Source organism: Quercus suber, unplaced genomic scaffold (assembly GCF_002906115.3).
Source record: "Quercus suber isolate HL8 unplaced genomic scaffold, Cork oak 2.0 scaffold_2, whole genome shotgun sequence".
Taxonomy (NCBI): Eukaryota; Viridiplantae; Streptophyta; class Magnoliopsida; order Fagales; family Fagaceae; genus Quercus; species Quercus suber.
In genome coordinates, this window is record NW_027069469.1 from 3,294,414 (window position 1) to 3,309,693 (window position 15,280).

The window sequence follows — 15,280 nt, forward strand, 5'->3', positions numbered from 1 at the left end:
AGGATTTTGTAACAAAGTACTTCAAGATCTTCAATGTGTTTTGAAGTGAAGAACTTTGCATCGAACAACAAACATTAGTTGCTCAGAGTTAGTTACGTACTGAGATTTGTGGCAAGGAAGAAGTCTCTACAAGATCAAGTCCAATTAGAGATTGGTGCAAAGGTTCAACAGTAGGTTGGTATTTTAGGATAGTTCAGGATAGTGGTAAGATTCCTTATACTTGTAACCACTTGATTTTTGATTAGTGATTCTTGGGAGTGGTGACTTGAAAATCACCTGGTGGAGTTTTTGCCTTGTGAGAAGTTTTCCCCGTTAGTTAACAAATCATCGTGTCAAATTTATTTTCCATTGCACTCTAGTTTATTTTGTAATTTGTTCATGCCTCTGTAATTTGCATGTAATTTAACATAATTAATCAACTTAGGTAATTGAATTAATTAATGGGGGTCAATCTATAACCTAACAAGGATCCTAGTGGTTCCTAGTGGAGATAGGAAGGAATTGTAGAGAAATTGAATTGATTCGAGGTAGTCACTCTCCATAGAGAAATAGCTAGAAAAGAGGAAATGTACTAAATAATGCATTGGTTTATTCTTCAATATCGCACACACTTTGCACATGCATGAGGGTTTTTTTTTTTTAGGTTCAGTGTCATAATTTTCTATTCATCACAATTTGAGGTTTAAGTGTATGTTCGAACATACTATGCTTTTGAGAATTACTTATACAACTGGAGTGTCATGAGGCTAGCCACAAAGAATGAACACTGAAAAACATTGAAATCATATGTTCATGTGTGAATCTGTTCATTTTTTGGAGGTAGCCTATTGACACTCTTGATTGTATAAGTAGTTCTCAAATGCATAATATAATTGACCATACACTTAAACCTCGAATTGTGATGAATAGAAAATTATGACATTAGACCTAAAAAAAAGGAAAGCCTCATGCACACATGGAGGCTAGTTTGAATTATTGATGACATGAGAAAATCAAAACTATTGATCATTTCAAAATTGATGAATATGATTTTAAGAATTCCATAGAGAAATTGCTTTTAAGAACTTTAGAGAATCTTAATCAATTATAACGGCATGCCATTTTGTGTTACTAAAATGTCATGCGGGTTGATCAATGGCATGCAGCTTATGGCAAACTAGAATTGCTTAAGATTTGATTAATTAGTAATGACATGCAACTTATGTCATGCCCTCTAGTCGATGACCTGCCATCGAGAAAAAAAAGGGCATGCCATTTAGTGCAAGAGAAAAAGATAAGTTACATAAATTAAAAAAAAATAATAAAAAGAGAGAGAAAAAGACGGTGTGTAACATGCCCTTCAGTGCCATTAACAAAAGCAGCTTGCCGTGTATGTTTCATCAATTTGTTTTGCTAGTGAATTGCTCTGATATTGATTGATATTCGGGATGAATAAGAATTTTATTCAAACCAACAAAAAACTTTGGCACAAGCCACAAGCAACTACTAAAAAGCAAATGGTGGTCCAAATTACAAGAATCATTACAGTTTAGTTAGAACTAACATAGCATACCTAGCAAGTAGCAATCACATAATATAAACTTAATTGTAATTCAATCAATCTTAGAAGGCATGACCAAAGAACCAAAATATTAGACACCCTTGAAGATATTCCATGTCTTTCTCTATCCTTGTAAAGACCCAAGGAGAAAGAGAAGGATTTGGAAATGGACCAACCCGTTTGCAAATTACAGTCTAAGGACCAAGATGAGCCAACAAAATTTATAAGCCCGTTAACAAAAATGAAAACCCAACATTAACATAGAAGAGTGCTCAAAATTGACTTAAACTTAATTAGAACAGAAAAAGAACCAAAAACCAAGAGGGATTAGGGGGAATGCGTTGCAAAAACATCAATTACACATTTTGGAGTCACCATTCTTTCAATAAATCAGTGGTCCTTATTTGAGTTATTTCCCCCTTGTGCCTACTTGTAAATGGCAATCTTATTCCAAGAAAAAAGCCCTGAAGAGGCAGTGCTATATGCTACCCCATTATTCTTATTTCCAAGCCAAGATTGCCAATGAACATAATTATATAGCATTGACAATACAAACACATATTATTCGCATAAAACAAAGTATTGGGTATCCCATTCCCATAGCTAGATTGGTTTAACCCTAAAAACGTTTCTCTTGGACCTTCTCAGCATCCACTCCTCAAAGTCTTTTGCTTCATATGGAATTCTCAAAACTCCTTCATTACAGAAGCCATATTCTTCAGCTGACCTGTAGAGAAACTCCAAGAAATCTGCATCCTCTAGCACTTCTGCACGAACCATAAATCGCTTCGTATCATTATTCATACCAACACATATAGGGATGTAACCTCTAGGCGTCAATGAAGAGCCACTTAAGCGCTTCCTTAGTACTTGAGCCCCAATAAGTTTGCTCAACTTACTGGCTCTCAACCCCATCCTCTAAAGCTTCCAATTTCACTATATGGCTCCTAAAACAGATTTAAAGCCGTATGTACCAGGTGTCCTTGCCATGTCACATTGGATGATGATTAGAGATTTTTCATAATTAAATGATGGTGATATGCTAATGAAATATATGGCTTGTCATGTTCTTGATTAAATTTAAGGTAAATTGCCTTTGAAAGAGTTTGCATGCCGTCACCACAAAGTTGATTATAGATCAATTATTATAATCATCTACTATATTATTTAATGTAACAATCATCCTCGGGGAATTTGGAATATAAAGTGCAAATTTTGTGAGATTAAGAGAATAATTCCACCTTGCCAACCCTATCTCTAGAAATTTAGAAGGCTCTTGTAAAAATCCTCTCGGTGCTTCTTTGTTTTTAGGAAAAAAATGCTCATACACCCCCTAAACTTTGAACTCTTGGCCAAAACTCCCCTTGAACTTTTATATTTGCCAATTTACTCCATAAACTTTACATATTTGCCAAATTAATACGTTCAGTCCGTGTACAGTCAAAACTAACGGAACGGTCACGTGAGACACATCAAATCCATCAAATCAACATTTGGTGGGTCACTCTCATTTTCATTTTTAAGCAAATCATCGTTCATCTTTTGCTCATTGGAGTGGCCAGGGACAGAGCTATATTATGACTGCCCCCTTCCCTAACAACACCCCACTATGTATATGTTGTTTGCCATCTCATGTCAGAAGCTAAACTCAGAGATTGAGAGAAATTTCACATTGAATGAATAGGAATAGTACAACTTTGCTTATATATACAAGGAACAGAGCAATTGAATGAAATGAAACAAAAAGAATTAAAAATAAGCTTTTTAATTTTAACCCAAATTAAGTTCTCGTACTACACCTTTTGGATTCTCAATACCAAAATTAGCCTAAATTCTCTCTCTTAATGACCAAAATATTAGACAAAAATCCTCCCATCCCCACACGTAGGCTACTCCTCCACTTTGCACAAAGGTTGCTCCCATGCTTGATTTTTATTCTTTCACTATCTTGATATTCGTTGAATCCATTGACCCAAATAGTTGATAAAATATTAAAATGACCCCCCAAAAAAATTATTCTTGAAGTTGCAATTTTTTTTTTAAGTCCAAACTTTGGCCCCCCAAACTTTTGGCACTCTATCCCTGGGAGTGCCTCTTCTTCCTATTACTCTATGACTGTGAAGAAGGTTTAGGGTGGGATTTGTACTAAGTGTTGGTTCTTTGGTGGTGAGAGACACCACTATCATGGTGGCAATTGGACTTTGTGTTGTGGGTATTGGGTAGTGCGTAGGTGTAGAGAGGTTTGCATAGTGTGGGGTTGAGAGAGAGCTGATCCAAAAATTGTGGTGCTATTCGAGGTCTCAAGTGGGAAGCAATAATGAAGAGCCATCCTCTATCCGGCCAGACCTTGCTTCTCTTCTTTGTTCTTTCCATCAATCCAGCAGGTTATAAATTATGGGGTATGAGTTTGTTTTTTTAAAGCTCACGTGACTATTCCGTTAGTTTTGACAGGACACTGACTGGAAGTACTAATTTGGTAGATATGTAAAGTTTATGGAGTAAATTGGCCAATAAAAAAGTTCATGGGGTGTTTTGGCCACTCCTTCAAAGTTTAGGGGGTCCATGAGCATTTTTCCGTTGTTTTATACTCATTTAGACCATGAAATACTCATGCTGACAATTCGAATTGTGTGTACAAAACAAGTACTTGACCAAACATTTTTTACTTAATATGAAGTACCTCATGTTAAATGACCCAAGTCCATCATGTTATCTATTCGATAGATTTTTCTTTGGATTGTTTGCTTGTCCTAGAAAGCAAGCATTCCTATTTAAAGGTTTTTTTAGAGATAATTATAATATGCTACTAACATCGCAGCTTAAACCCTTTCCCTCTAAACCTCTAAATACTTTGTGTATTAAAGTTAGAACTCAATAAAACTTGAGGACATTATAATCAACCAATTTGGTGCAATAGCCAACAACACACTTAAGTTAAATAAGCATAAAATTAATCTAGAGACATACCAAATTTTGCATATAATTTCACAAATTGCTTATTTGTGTGAATATTTTTTGTTGACTAATTACCATTGCACAAATTAAAAGGTGGTGAAATTTGGTATAGGAATGTTTGTTTATATAGTATTTGGATCCTCAATTCTAGAATATTGGGTTGGGTTGTTGAGCCCTCCCTATATCTCAAAACAAAAAGCAAAAGACCCACTAACCAAATGTAACAAAAGCATTTCCATTCGTTTCCTACAAAAAATTCTAATTTACCATCTTAAAACCTACTTTATCATTTATACCATACTATTTTACAACAAACTTAACATCCCAACTTTTATTTTCCTATTCAACTCATTAAAATAATATATACTACCCAATAAAATAATATAATCCATCTCCACCACTGCCACGGCAACACACAAAAAAATAAATAAATAAATAAATAAAAGAAAAATCCATCACCACCATGGCAACAACACATAAAAAATCAAAGAAAAATCCTCCACTTTTAACTCTAGCAACTTCGACTATGGTTAAGTAAAACTGAGGATCCATTTGCTCCAACTTAAGATTGGATTATGCATTTTTTTTAGTTTTTGGCTAAATATTTCTTAAATTAGAATTTATTTGTGATACGTGGAATGTTCAAAGTTTATTAATTGAGCGAGGAGAGAGATAAAATTCAGTAGAATTTATGAAAAAAAAGTAAGAAGGGAGAGAGATAATGACATGATCGAGGAGAGAGGAGAAAGAAAAAGTAAATTCAACACTCTCTATGACACAATTGCTTCCCATTTTTTCCTCAAGAATAGACTGCCCATGACCAAAAATGGAGAGGAGAGAAAAGGTAAAACTGGCAATGGTGTTGCCAAAATAGGAGAGAGGAACAAAGTTGGTAATTGTGGTAATGGTGATGCCAAAATTGGTGAGAGAGAGAGTGAAAGGAGAGAAATTTATTGTCAAATAATTATTGAAAAAGGAAAATGCCAGAGTTACAAACTTTTTACAAACTGTTGATGTGGTGAGTAATTATTATGGTAAGTAAAAAAGTGATGTAAAAGGTGGGCCAAAATGAAAACTAATAAGAATTTGACACCTTATCAATTTGTAAAAATGTTGTAAAATTTTTATACTATAGCCTTATTCATTCAAAAATTGTACAAGGTGTAGAAATTAGTGTGAGATAAGAGAGATAGGGCATAAAGTTGGTAATTGTGGCAAAACCATTACAAAATTAACATTTTTTTTTTTATAATGGTAAGATTCCTTATACTTGTAACCACTTGATTCTTGATTAGTGATTCTTGGGAGTGGTGACTTGAAAATCACCTGGTGAAGTTTTTGCCTTGTGAGAAGTTTTCCCCATTAGTCAACAAATCACCGTGTCAAATTTATTTTCCATTGCACTCTAGTTTATTTTGTAATTTGTTCGTGCCTCCGTAATTTGCATGTAACTTAACATAATTAATCAACTTAGGTAATTGAATTAATTAACGGGGGTCAATTTATAACCTAACAAGGATCCTAGTGGTTCCTAGTGGAGATAGGAAGGAATTGTAGAGAAATTGAATTGATTTGAGGTAGTCACCCTCCACAGAGAAATAGCTAGAAAATAGGAAATGTACTAAATAATGCATTGGTTTATTCTTCAATATCGCACACACTTTGCACATGCATGAGTTTTTTTTTTTTTTAGGTTCAGTGTCATAATTTTCTATTCATCACAATTTGAGGTTTAAGTGTATGTTCAAACATACTATGCATTTGAGAATTACTTATACAACCGGAGTGTCATGCGGCTAGCCAGAAAGAATGAACACTGAAAAACATTGAAATCATATGTTCACGTGTGAATGTGTTCATTTTTTGAAGGTAGCCTATTGACACTCTTGATTGTATAAGTAGTTCTCAAATGCATAATATAATTGACCATACACTTAAACCTCGAATTGTGATGAATAGAAATTATGACATTAGACCCAAAAAAAAGGAAAGCCTCATGCACACACGAAGGCTAGTTTGAATTATTGATGACATGAGAAAATCAAAACTATTGATCATCTCAAAATTGATGAATATGATTTTAAGAATTCCATAGAGAAATTACTTTTAAGAACTTTAGAGAATCTTAATCAATTATAACGGCATGCCATTTTGTGTTACTAAAATGTCATGCGATTTGATCAATGGCATGCAGCTTATGGCAAACTAGAATTGCTTAAGATTTGATTAATTAGTAATGACATGCAACTTATGTCATGCCCTCTAGTTGATGACCTGCCATCGAGAAAAAAAAAGGGCATGCCATTTAGTGCAAGAGAAAAAGATAAGTTACATAAATTAAAAAAAATAATAATAATAATAAAAAAAAGAGAGAAAAAGACGGTGTGTAACATGCCCTTCAGGGCCATTAACAAAAGCAGCTTGCCATGTATGTTTCGTCAACTTGTTTTGCTAGTGAATTGCTCTGATATTGATTGATATTCGGGATGAATAAGAATTTTATTCAAACCAACTAAAAACTTTGGCACAAGCCACAAGCAACTACTAAAAAGCAAATGGTGGTCCAAATTACAAGAATCATTACCGTTTAGTTAGAACTAACATAGCATACCTAGCAAGTAGCAATCACATAATATAAACTTAATTGTAATTCAATCAATCTTAGAAGGCATGACCAAAGAACCAAAATATTAGACACCCGTTTGCAAATTACAGTCTAAGGACCAAGATGAGCCAACAAAATTTATAAGCCCGTTAACAAAAATGAAAACCCAACATTAACATAGAAGAGTGCTCAAAATTGACTTAAACTTAATTAGAACAGAAAAAGAACCAAAAACCATGAGGGATTAGGGGGAATGCGTTGCAAAACATCATTTACACATTTTGGAGTCACCATTCTTTCAATAAATCAATGGTCCTTATTTGAGTTATTTCCCCCTTGTGCCTACTTGTAAATGACAATCTTATTCCAAGAAAAAAGCCCTGAAGAGGCAGTGCTATATGCTACCCCATTATTCTTATGTCCAAGCCAAGATTGCCAATGAACATAATTATATAGCATTGACAATACAAACACATATTATTCACATAAAACAAAGTATTGGGTATCCCATTCCCAGAGCTAGATTGGTTTAACCCTAAAAACGTTTCTCTTGGACCTTCTCAGCATCCACTCCTCAAAGTCTTTTGCTTCATATGGAATTCTCAAAACTCCTTCATTACAGAAGCCATATTCTTCAGCTGACCTGTAGAGAAACTCCAAGAAATCTGCATCCTCTAGCACTTCTGCACGAACCATAAATCGCTTCGTATCATTGTTCATACCAACACATATAGGGATGTAACCTCTAGGCGTCAATGAAGAGCCACTTAAGCGCTTCCTTAGTACTTGAGCTCCAATAAGTTTGCTCAACTTACTGGCTCTCAACCCCATCCTCTAAAGCTTCCAATTTCACTATATGGCTCCTAAAACAGATTTAAAGCCGTATGTACTAGGTGTCCTTGCCATGTCACATTGGATGATGATTAGAGATTTTTCATAATTAAATGATGGTGATATGCTAATGAAATATATGGCTTGTCATGTTCTTGATTAAATTTAAGGTAAATTGCCCTTGAAAGAGTTTGCATGCCGTCACCACAAAGTTGATTATAGATCAATTATTATAATCATCTACTATATTATTTAATGTAACAATCATCCTCGGTGAATTTGGAATATAGAGTGCAAATTTTCTGAGATTAAGAGAATAATTCCACCTTGCCGACCCTATCTCTAGAAATTTAGAAGGCTCTTGTAAAAATCCTCTCGGTGCTTCTTTGTTTTTAGAAAAAAATGCTCATACACCCCCCCTAAACTTTGAACTAGTGGCCAAAACACCCCTGCACTTTTTTATTTGCCAATTTGCTCCATAAACTTTACATATCTGCCAAATTAATACGTTCAGTTCGTGTACTGTCAAAACTAACAGAACGGTCACGTGAGACACATCAAATCCATCAAATCAACATTTGGTGGGTCACTCTCATTTTCATTTTTAAGCTAATCATCGTTCATCTTTTGCTCCTTGGAGTGGCCAGGGACGGAGCTATATTATGACTGCCCCCTTCCCTAACAACACCCCACTATGTATATGTTGTTTGCCATCTCATGTTAGAAGCTAAACTCGGAGATTGAGAGAAATTTCACATTGAATGAATAGGAATAGTACAGCTCTGCTTATATATACAACGAACAGAGCAATTGAATGAAACGAAACAAAAAGAATTAAAAATAAGCTTTTTAATTTTAACCCAAATTAATTTCTCGTACTGCACCTTTTGGATTCTCAATACCAAACTTAGCCTAAATTCTCTCTCTTAATGACCAAAATATTAGACAAAAATCCTCCCATCCCCACACGTAGGCTACTCCTCTGCTTTGCGCAAAGGTTGCTCCCATGCTTGATTTTTATTCTTTCACTATCTTGATATTCGTTGAATCCATTGACCCAAATGGTTGATAAAATATTAAAATGACCCCCCAAAAAAATTATTCTTGAAGTTGCAATTTTTTTTTTTTTTTTTTAAGTCCAAACTTTGGCCCCCCAAACTTTTGGCACTCTATCCCTGGGAGTGGCTCTTCTTCCTATTACTCTATGACTGTGAAGAAGGTTTAGGGTGGGATTTGTACTGAGTGTTGGTTCTTTGGTGGTGAGAGACACCACTATCATGGTGGCAATTGGACTTTGCTTTGTGGGTATTGGGTAGTGCGTAGGTGTAGAGAGGTTTGCATAGTGTGGGGTTAAGAGAGAGCTGATCCGAAAATTGTGGTGCTATTTGAGGTCTCAAGTGGGAAGCAATAATGGAAAGCCATCCTCTATCCGGCCAGACCTTGCTTCTGTTCTTTGTTCTTTCCATCAATTCAATAGGTTATAAATTATGGGGTATGAGTTTGTTTTTTTAAAACTCACGTGACTATTCCATTAGTTTTGACAGGACACTGATTGGAAGTACTAATTTGGCAAATATGTAAAGTTTATGGAGTAAGTTGGCCAATAAAAAAGTTCATGGGGTGTTTTGGCCACTCCTTCAAAGTTTAGGGGGTCTATGGGCATTTTCCCCTTGTTTTTATACTCATTTAGACCATGAAATACTCATGATGACAATTCGGATTGTGTGTACAAAACAAGTACTTGACCAAACATTTTTTACTTAATATGAAGTACCTCATGTTAAATGACCCAAGTCCAACATGTTATCTATTCGATAGATTTTTCTTTGGATTGTTTGCTTGTCCTAGAAAGCAAGCATTCCTATTTAAAGGTTTTTTTAGAGATAATTATAATATGCTACTAACATTGCAGCTTAAACCCTTTCCCCCTAAACCTCTAAATACTTTGTGCATTAAAGTTAGAACTCGATAAAACTTGAGGACGTTATAATCAACCAATTTGGTGCAATAGCCAACAACACACTTAAGTTAAATAAGCATAAAATTAATCTAGAGACATACCAAATATTGCATATAATTTCACAAATTGCTTATTTGTGTGAATATTTTTTGTTGACTAATTACCATTGCACAAATTAAAAAGTGGTGAAATTTGGTATAGGAATGTTTGTTTATATAGTATTTGGATCCTCAAATCTAGAATATTGGGTTGGGTTGTTGAGCCCTCCCTATATCTCAAAACAAAAAGCAAAAGACCCATTAACCAAAACGTAACAAAAGCATTTCCATTCGTTTTCTACAAAAAATTCTAATTTACCATCTTAAAACCTACTTTATCATTTATACCATACTATTTTACAACAAGCCTAACATCCCAACTTTTATTTTCCTATTCAACTCATTAAAATAATATATACTACCCAATAAAATAATATAATCCATCTCCACAACTGCCACGGCAACAACACAAAAATAAATAAATAAATAAATAAAAGAAAAATCTATCACCACCATGGCAACAACACATAAAATATCAAAGAAAAATCCTCCACTTTTAACTCTAGCAACTTCGACTGTGGTTAAGTAAAACTGAGGATCCATTTGCTCCAACTTAAGATTGGAGTATGCAATTTTTTTTAGTTTTTGGCTAAATATTTCTTAAATTAGAATTTATTTGTGATATGTGGAATGTTCAAAGTTTATTAATTGAGCGAGGAGAGAGACAAAATTCAGTAGAATTTATGAAAAAAAAAAGTAAGAAGGGAGAGAGATAATGACATGATTGAGGAGAGAGGAGAGAGAAAAAGTAAATTCAGCACTCTTTGTGACACAATTGCTTCCCATTTTTTCCTCAAGAATAGACTGCCCATGACCAAAAATGGAGAGGAGAGAAAATGTAAAACTGGCAATGGTGTTGCCAAAATAGGAGAGAGGAACAAAGTTGGTAATTGTGGTAATGGTGATGCTGAAATTGGTGAGAGAGAGAGTGAAAGAAGAGAAATTTATTGTCAAATAATTATTGAAAAAGGAAAATGCCAGAGTTACAAAATTTTTACAAACTGTTGATGTGGTGAGTAATTATTATGGTAAGTAAAAAAGTGATGTAAAAGGTGGGCCAAAATGAAAACTAATAAGAATTTGACACCTTATCAGTTTGTAAAAATGTTGTAAATTTTTTATTACTATAGCCTTATTCATTCAAAAATTGTACAAGGTGTAGAAATTAGTGTGAGATAAGAGAGATAGGGAATAAAGTTGGTAATTGTGGCAAAACCATTACAACAATTAACATTTTTTTTTCTCTCCCCTATTTTTGCAACACTATTGCCACAATTACAAACTTCTTTTTCTCTCTTTCCCCTCTTATTTTAGCAACACAATTGCTACTTTTACTTTTTCTCTCTCCTCCATTTTTGGTCACGGGCAAAGAAAAAATGGGTAACAATTGTGACATTCAGAGTGTCGAATTTACTTTTTCTCTCTCATTGGTAGCGTCATTCTCTCTCTTCTGTCCTACTATTTTTTTTTTCTAGAAATTTGGCAACAACATTGTTGAATTTTGCCTCTCTCCACACTCAACTAATAAACGTTGAACAATATACATATCACCAATAAACTCTCATTTAAGTAATATTTAGCCAAAAGACTTCATTTTTTTTCCTCAATAAGTTTTTGTGCATTTGGCTCCAGTTTAAAAAGTCAGCTTATTTTACTATTCAGCTTATTGTTTCTATTATTCATGGGTCTCACTGTACTATTTCAGTTAACTTTTACCTTTATCTACAGTATTTTCAGCAAAAAATTTTCAGTTTTAGCAAAATAAGCTGATCCCAAACAAACCCTTAGTTGTTTTAAAAACTAAATTAGACTTGACCAACCAATTTTACCAGTAATCGAACCTTAAATTGGTATGGTAAAAACTGGATAAAAACGAGTGAAATACCCGGCCCCAATTTTAATTATTTGACCATTCCAGTTTTTAAAACCATTTATTTTATTTTATTTTCAAATTACAACCGCTGCCACCACCATCCTCCACTAATCACAACTTTTCTACGTTCATCACCTCCACCACTCTCTCGCTGATTTGGCAAGTTAACGCAATTTTTTTAAGGAAAAAAAAAAAAAACTAAATGTTAATTTGCTTACCATAGTCAAAGTAGCTAGAGTTAGAGTTTGTTTGATTGGAATAATAGAAATGTGGGAGAATAGAAAATGAAGAATGAATGAAAAAAGTGGGAAGATAGAAGAGATTTTAGTTTTCCTTGTTTGTATTTAGTTAGAGAGGTGGAAAAATTAAGAAATGGATTTATTTATTATTTTTTTTGTTAAAAAGAAAAAGAAAAATTAGAAGATAGAAGATAGAAAATAGAGTTTGCATAAATTTACTAATATACCCTAATACATAATATTTTTTTTTTAAAGACATACTTTTTTTATAAAAAAAGCTAGAATTAATTACTCTTTTTTAATAATAAAATACACTCATGTACAGGTTAAAAAAAAAAAACACTAACCTGGCGAACTTTAAAAAAAAAAAAAAAAAAAAAAAAAAAAAAAAAAAAAANCCTGTGTAATGGAAATTGCACAACAGTTAGAGTCGACTCTGCAGAAGAATGGCAACCATTGTTGATATTATTACATTTTAAAACATGCACCAATGATCTTGCTCAATTGGAGACCACTCAAGTCGCAAGGGAACATGATTTGGGCCAAGATTAAGGCTACATATTGACCATATAAGTCATACAAAAGAATAAGTATCTCTTACATCGGATATATGCGCTTAAAGCATGCCCACTCACAATATTCACATGCTATAAGTGCACTTATAGTATTCACATACTGTGAGAGATATGTTGCAAATGCTCAATGTGTTGGATAATTATTGCATATATAAGCAGAAAGTATTTCAGTTCTAGTAAATGATTGGTTTTGAACAAAAGTTGGGAAAGTTAAGGAGATAATCAAGGGCCCTGCGAAGGTGTGGTGGAATAATTCGACTGGATTTGAGCCTCTTTTAAAGCATTTATCCATGTTCCATAACACAGATTGAGATGGACCTTAGGCTTTATGAATTAGGTCTCAGGAGGAGAGAAGAGGAAAGAGTTAAACAGCTTATCATGGACTTCAAAAGAAAATTGACCAGATCTGTTTAGGGGCCAGGTGAATTTTCTTCCATATCTGTCTAGCAATTGGCTGATAAACAATCCACATGGGACTCTGGACACCAGAAGTTGGGTTGGCTTTGGAAACTCTTATATTGGAGTGGAAATGCTATTAATGCAAATGTGGAATGAATCTATCTTAGTAGCCATGGCTGATATTGTCTCTATTTACCAATGCTGAATGCTGATGAAGGTGGTGTCCCATGCCATGTGCTAAATGTGAAAAGAACGAATTTTTTGATTGTGAAGACCATCCATGGCCATCAAAATATTTTCTAGTACAGGCTTTGGTCTATATAGCATATAGGAGTACAAAAAGCAAGTTCGACTCAAAATTCTTTATTGATTGGTGTTAGATCTTATGGGCTTTGTTATAGGCCCATAGTTGTGGAAAATAAAAAATAAAAAATGTCCTCAACAACTGTCCCACCATCAAATCTCTGAGAACCCATTCTCTCATTTTAGCTCTCAAACTTTATGTTCTTGTTCTTGGTCCTAACCTGTACCTGTTATAGCACTTAGACCGCTGTTGTAGTTGAGCATTTAAAACCTGGCTAACAAGGATTTCTACCTCATTAATGATGAAAGGTCCATGCAAACAAATAGAGAAGAGTACAGAGAGATGACCACTGATATTTCCAAAATAAGTAGTATGAGAGTTGATATCCAATAAAGGCTTGGCTGCCTTACTTTAGAGCAAGTACTCTTTGGCTTCTAGGTAGAGAGGATAGCTTGGTTAGTAAGGTACTTACACTTCATCACACGGGTCCATGGGGAAACTTTTTCAGTGAGCAATCTCCAATTGAGTTTAGCTAAGGGAAAGGTTTCTTATTATTCTAAACCTCAATAGCCTCTTGGAAGAGTGACATTATCCCATTTTACGTTGTTCTTTTAGGGACAAACAATTTGTAACAGTCATTGACATAATTTGCATTTTTGTCTATTCGTGATTGAATTATATCACTTACCATGCGGGGACCACTACTAGTACTTATAAAAATCAATCCAGCAGACAAATACTAATTATGACAAATGTGTGTTGAAAAAAAGTGTTCTTATATGGACATATATGGTGGCCAAAATGGCCAAGTATCATTGTTTGGTAAAATATGTATGAATCTGAAATAATTAGAAATCTATTACTTTTTAAAACTTGAATTTATGAAGAAAAAAAAAAATTATGGAACTTGAGTTCCATAAAAAATGGTACGGCAAATTTAAAAGCTATTTTTTTAAAGAAGAAACTTGAGTTACATGGCAAACTCAAGTTTAAAAAATGTGAAAGATTGTTGAATATGTTACAAATAGTAATATATTACTAAATATTTTACCAAACTATAGTATATAGCCATTTTGACCGCATTTATGCATAAACATTGATAAAACTTACACATTTGTCATTGTGTGAATGGATTCCATTACTAGATTACATATGACAACCAATATTATTATTTTGTGAAAAATTTCCAATAACCGCTTAACATGTGTAATAATTGTGAAAGTGTGTATCTTTGGACTTTTCTAACGGAGTTTTCTTTCTTTTTCTTTTTTTTTTCCCCCAAGGTAGACCCCCAAAGGAAATTTGGATTCGCTGGATCAATTTCTTTGGATACTTTACTTGATAATAACAGATCATGATATACACTCTAGAATATATGGAGCTTGTAGGAGACAACTGAAGGACACCATCGGGCCTAGTTGCCCAAGTGGCATCCGGTTTACCATGAAATCGCTAGCTCGGGATTCGAGCCCCTGCAATAACTAATTACCTAGCAAAAAAGAAAAAAAGAAGACTACTGAAGGACTCACCTAAGGTCTAGCCAGCCAGCTTGTCTTTGGACTTTTCGGGTTACAAAATTTTAGATGCATGGAATCGATGAACGACGTGGACAAATGAGTTCCATGCTCCAAATACAAAATATCAACCTCCTTTACTCACTCATTCACTCCCCATCACCCATGTGTCTTTCTTGAAGTTTGAAGCACAGCCTGCAATTTATGTTTCTCCAGAAAGGACCATCACCCATGAGCCGAAAATGAAATGCTGCGTGTGTTATCTAATGGGAATCTTTTGTTTGAAATGAGGACTTAACTGCACCGCCCCAAACCCCATTCTTTTCCCCCTTTGTTTGTTTTTTTTTTTTTTTTTCCTTGTGTTTTGTTCTATGTTTGAAAGTTGGT

General features: G+C 34.1%; 2 protein-coding genes across 2 annotated transcripts; both read right to left on the reverse strand.

The window, feature by feature from the left end:
- Positions 1–2,143: 2,143 nt before the first annotated feature.
- Positions 2,144–2,455, reverse strand: LOC112041137 (auxin-responsive protein SAUR40). The gene has a single exon (XM_024074036.1). The coding sequence runs from the start codon at positions 2,453–2,455 to the stop codon at positions 2,144–2,146; it is 312 nt and encodes a 103-aa protein (XP_023929804.1).
- A 5,164-nt stretch (positions 2,456–7,619) lies between these two features.
- On the reverse strand, positions 7,620–7,931 carry LOC112041136 (auxin-responsive protein SAUR40). The gene has a single exon (XM_024074034.1). It carries the CDS (start codon positions 7,929–7,931, stop codon positions 7,620–7,622), a length of 312 nt encoding a protein of 103 aa, XP_023929802.1.
- Positions 7,932–15,280: the final 7,349 nt, after the last annotated feature.

Excerpts from the sequence above, each read along its gene's own strand:
- LOC112041136 (XM_024074034.1), bottom strand. The coding sequence starts at position 7,931 with ATGGGGTTGAGAGCCAGTAAGTTGAGCAAACTTATTGGAGCTCAAGTA.
- LOC112041137 (XM_024074036.1), bottom strand. The coding sequence starts at position 2,455 with ATGGGGTTGAGAGCCAGTAAGTTGAGCAAACTTATTGGGGCTCAAGTA.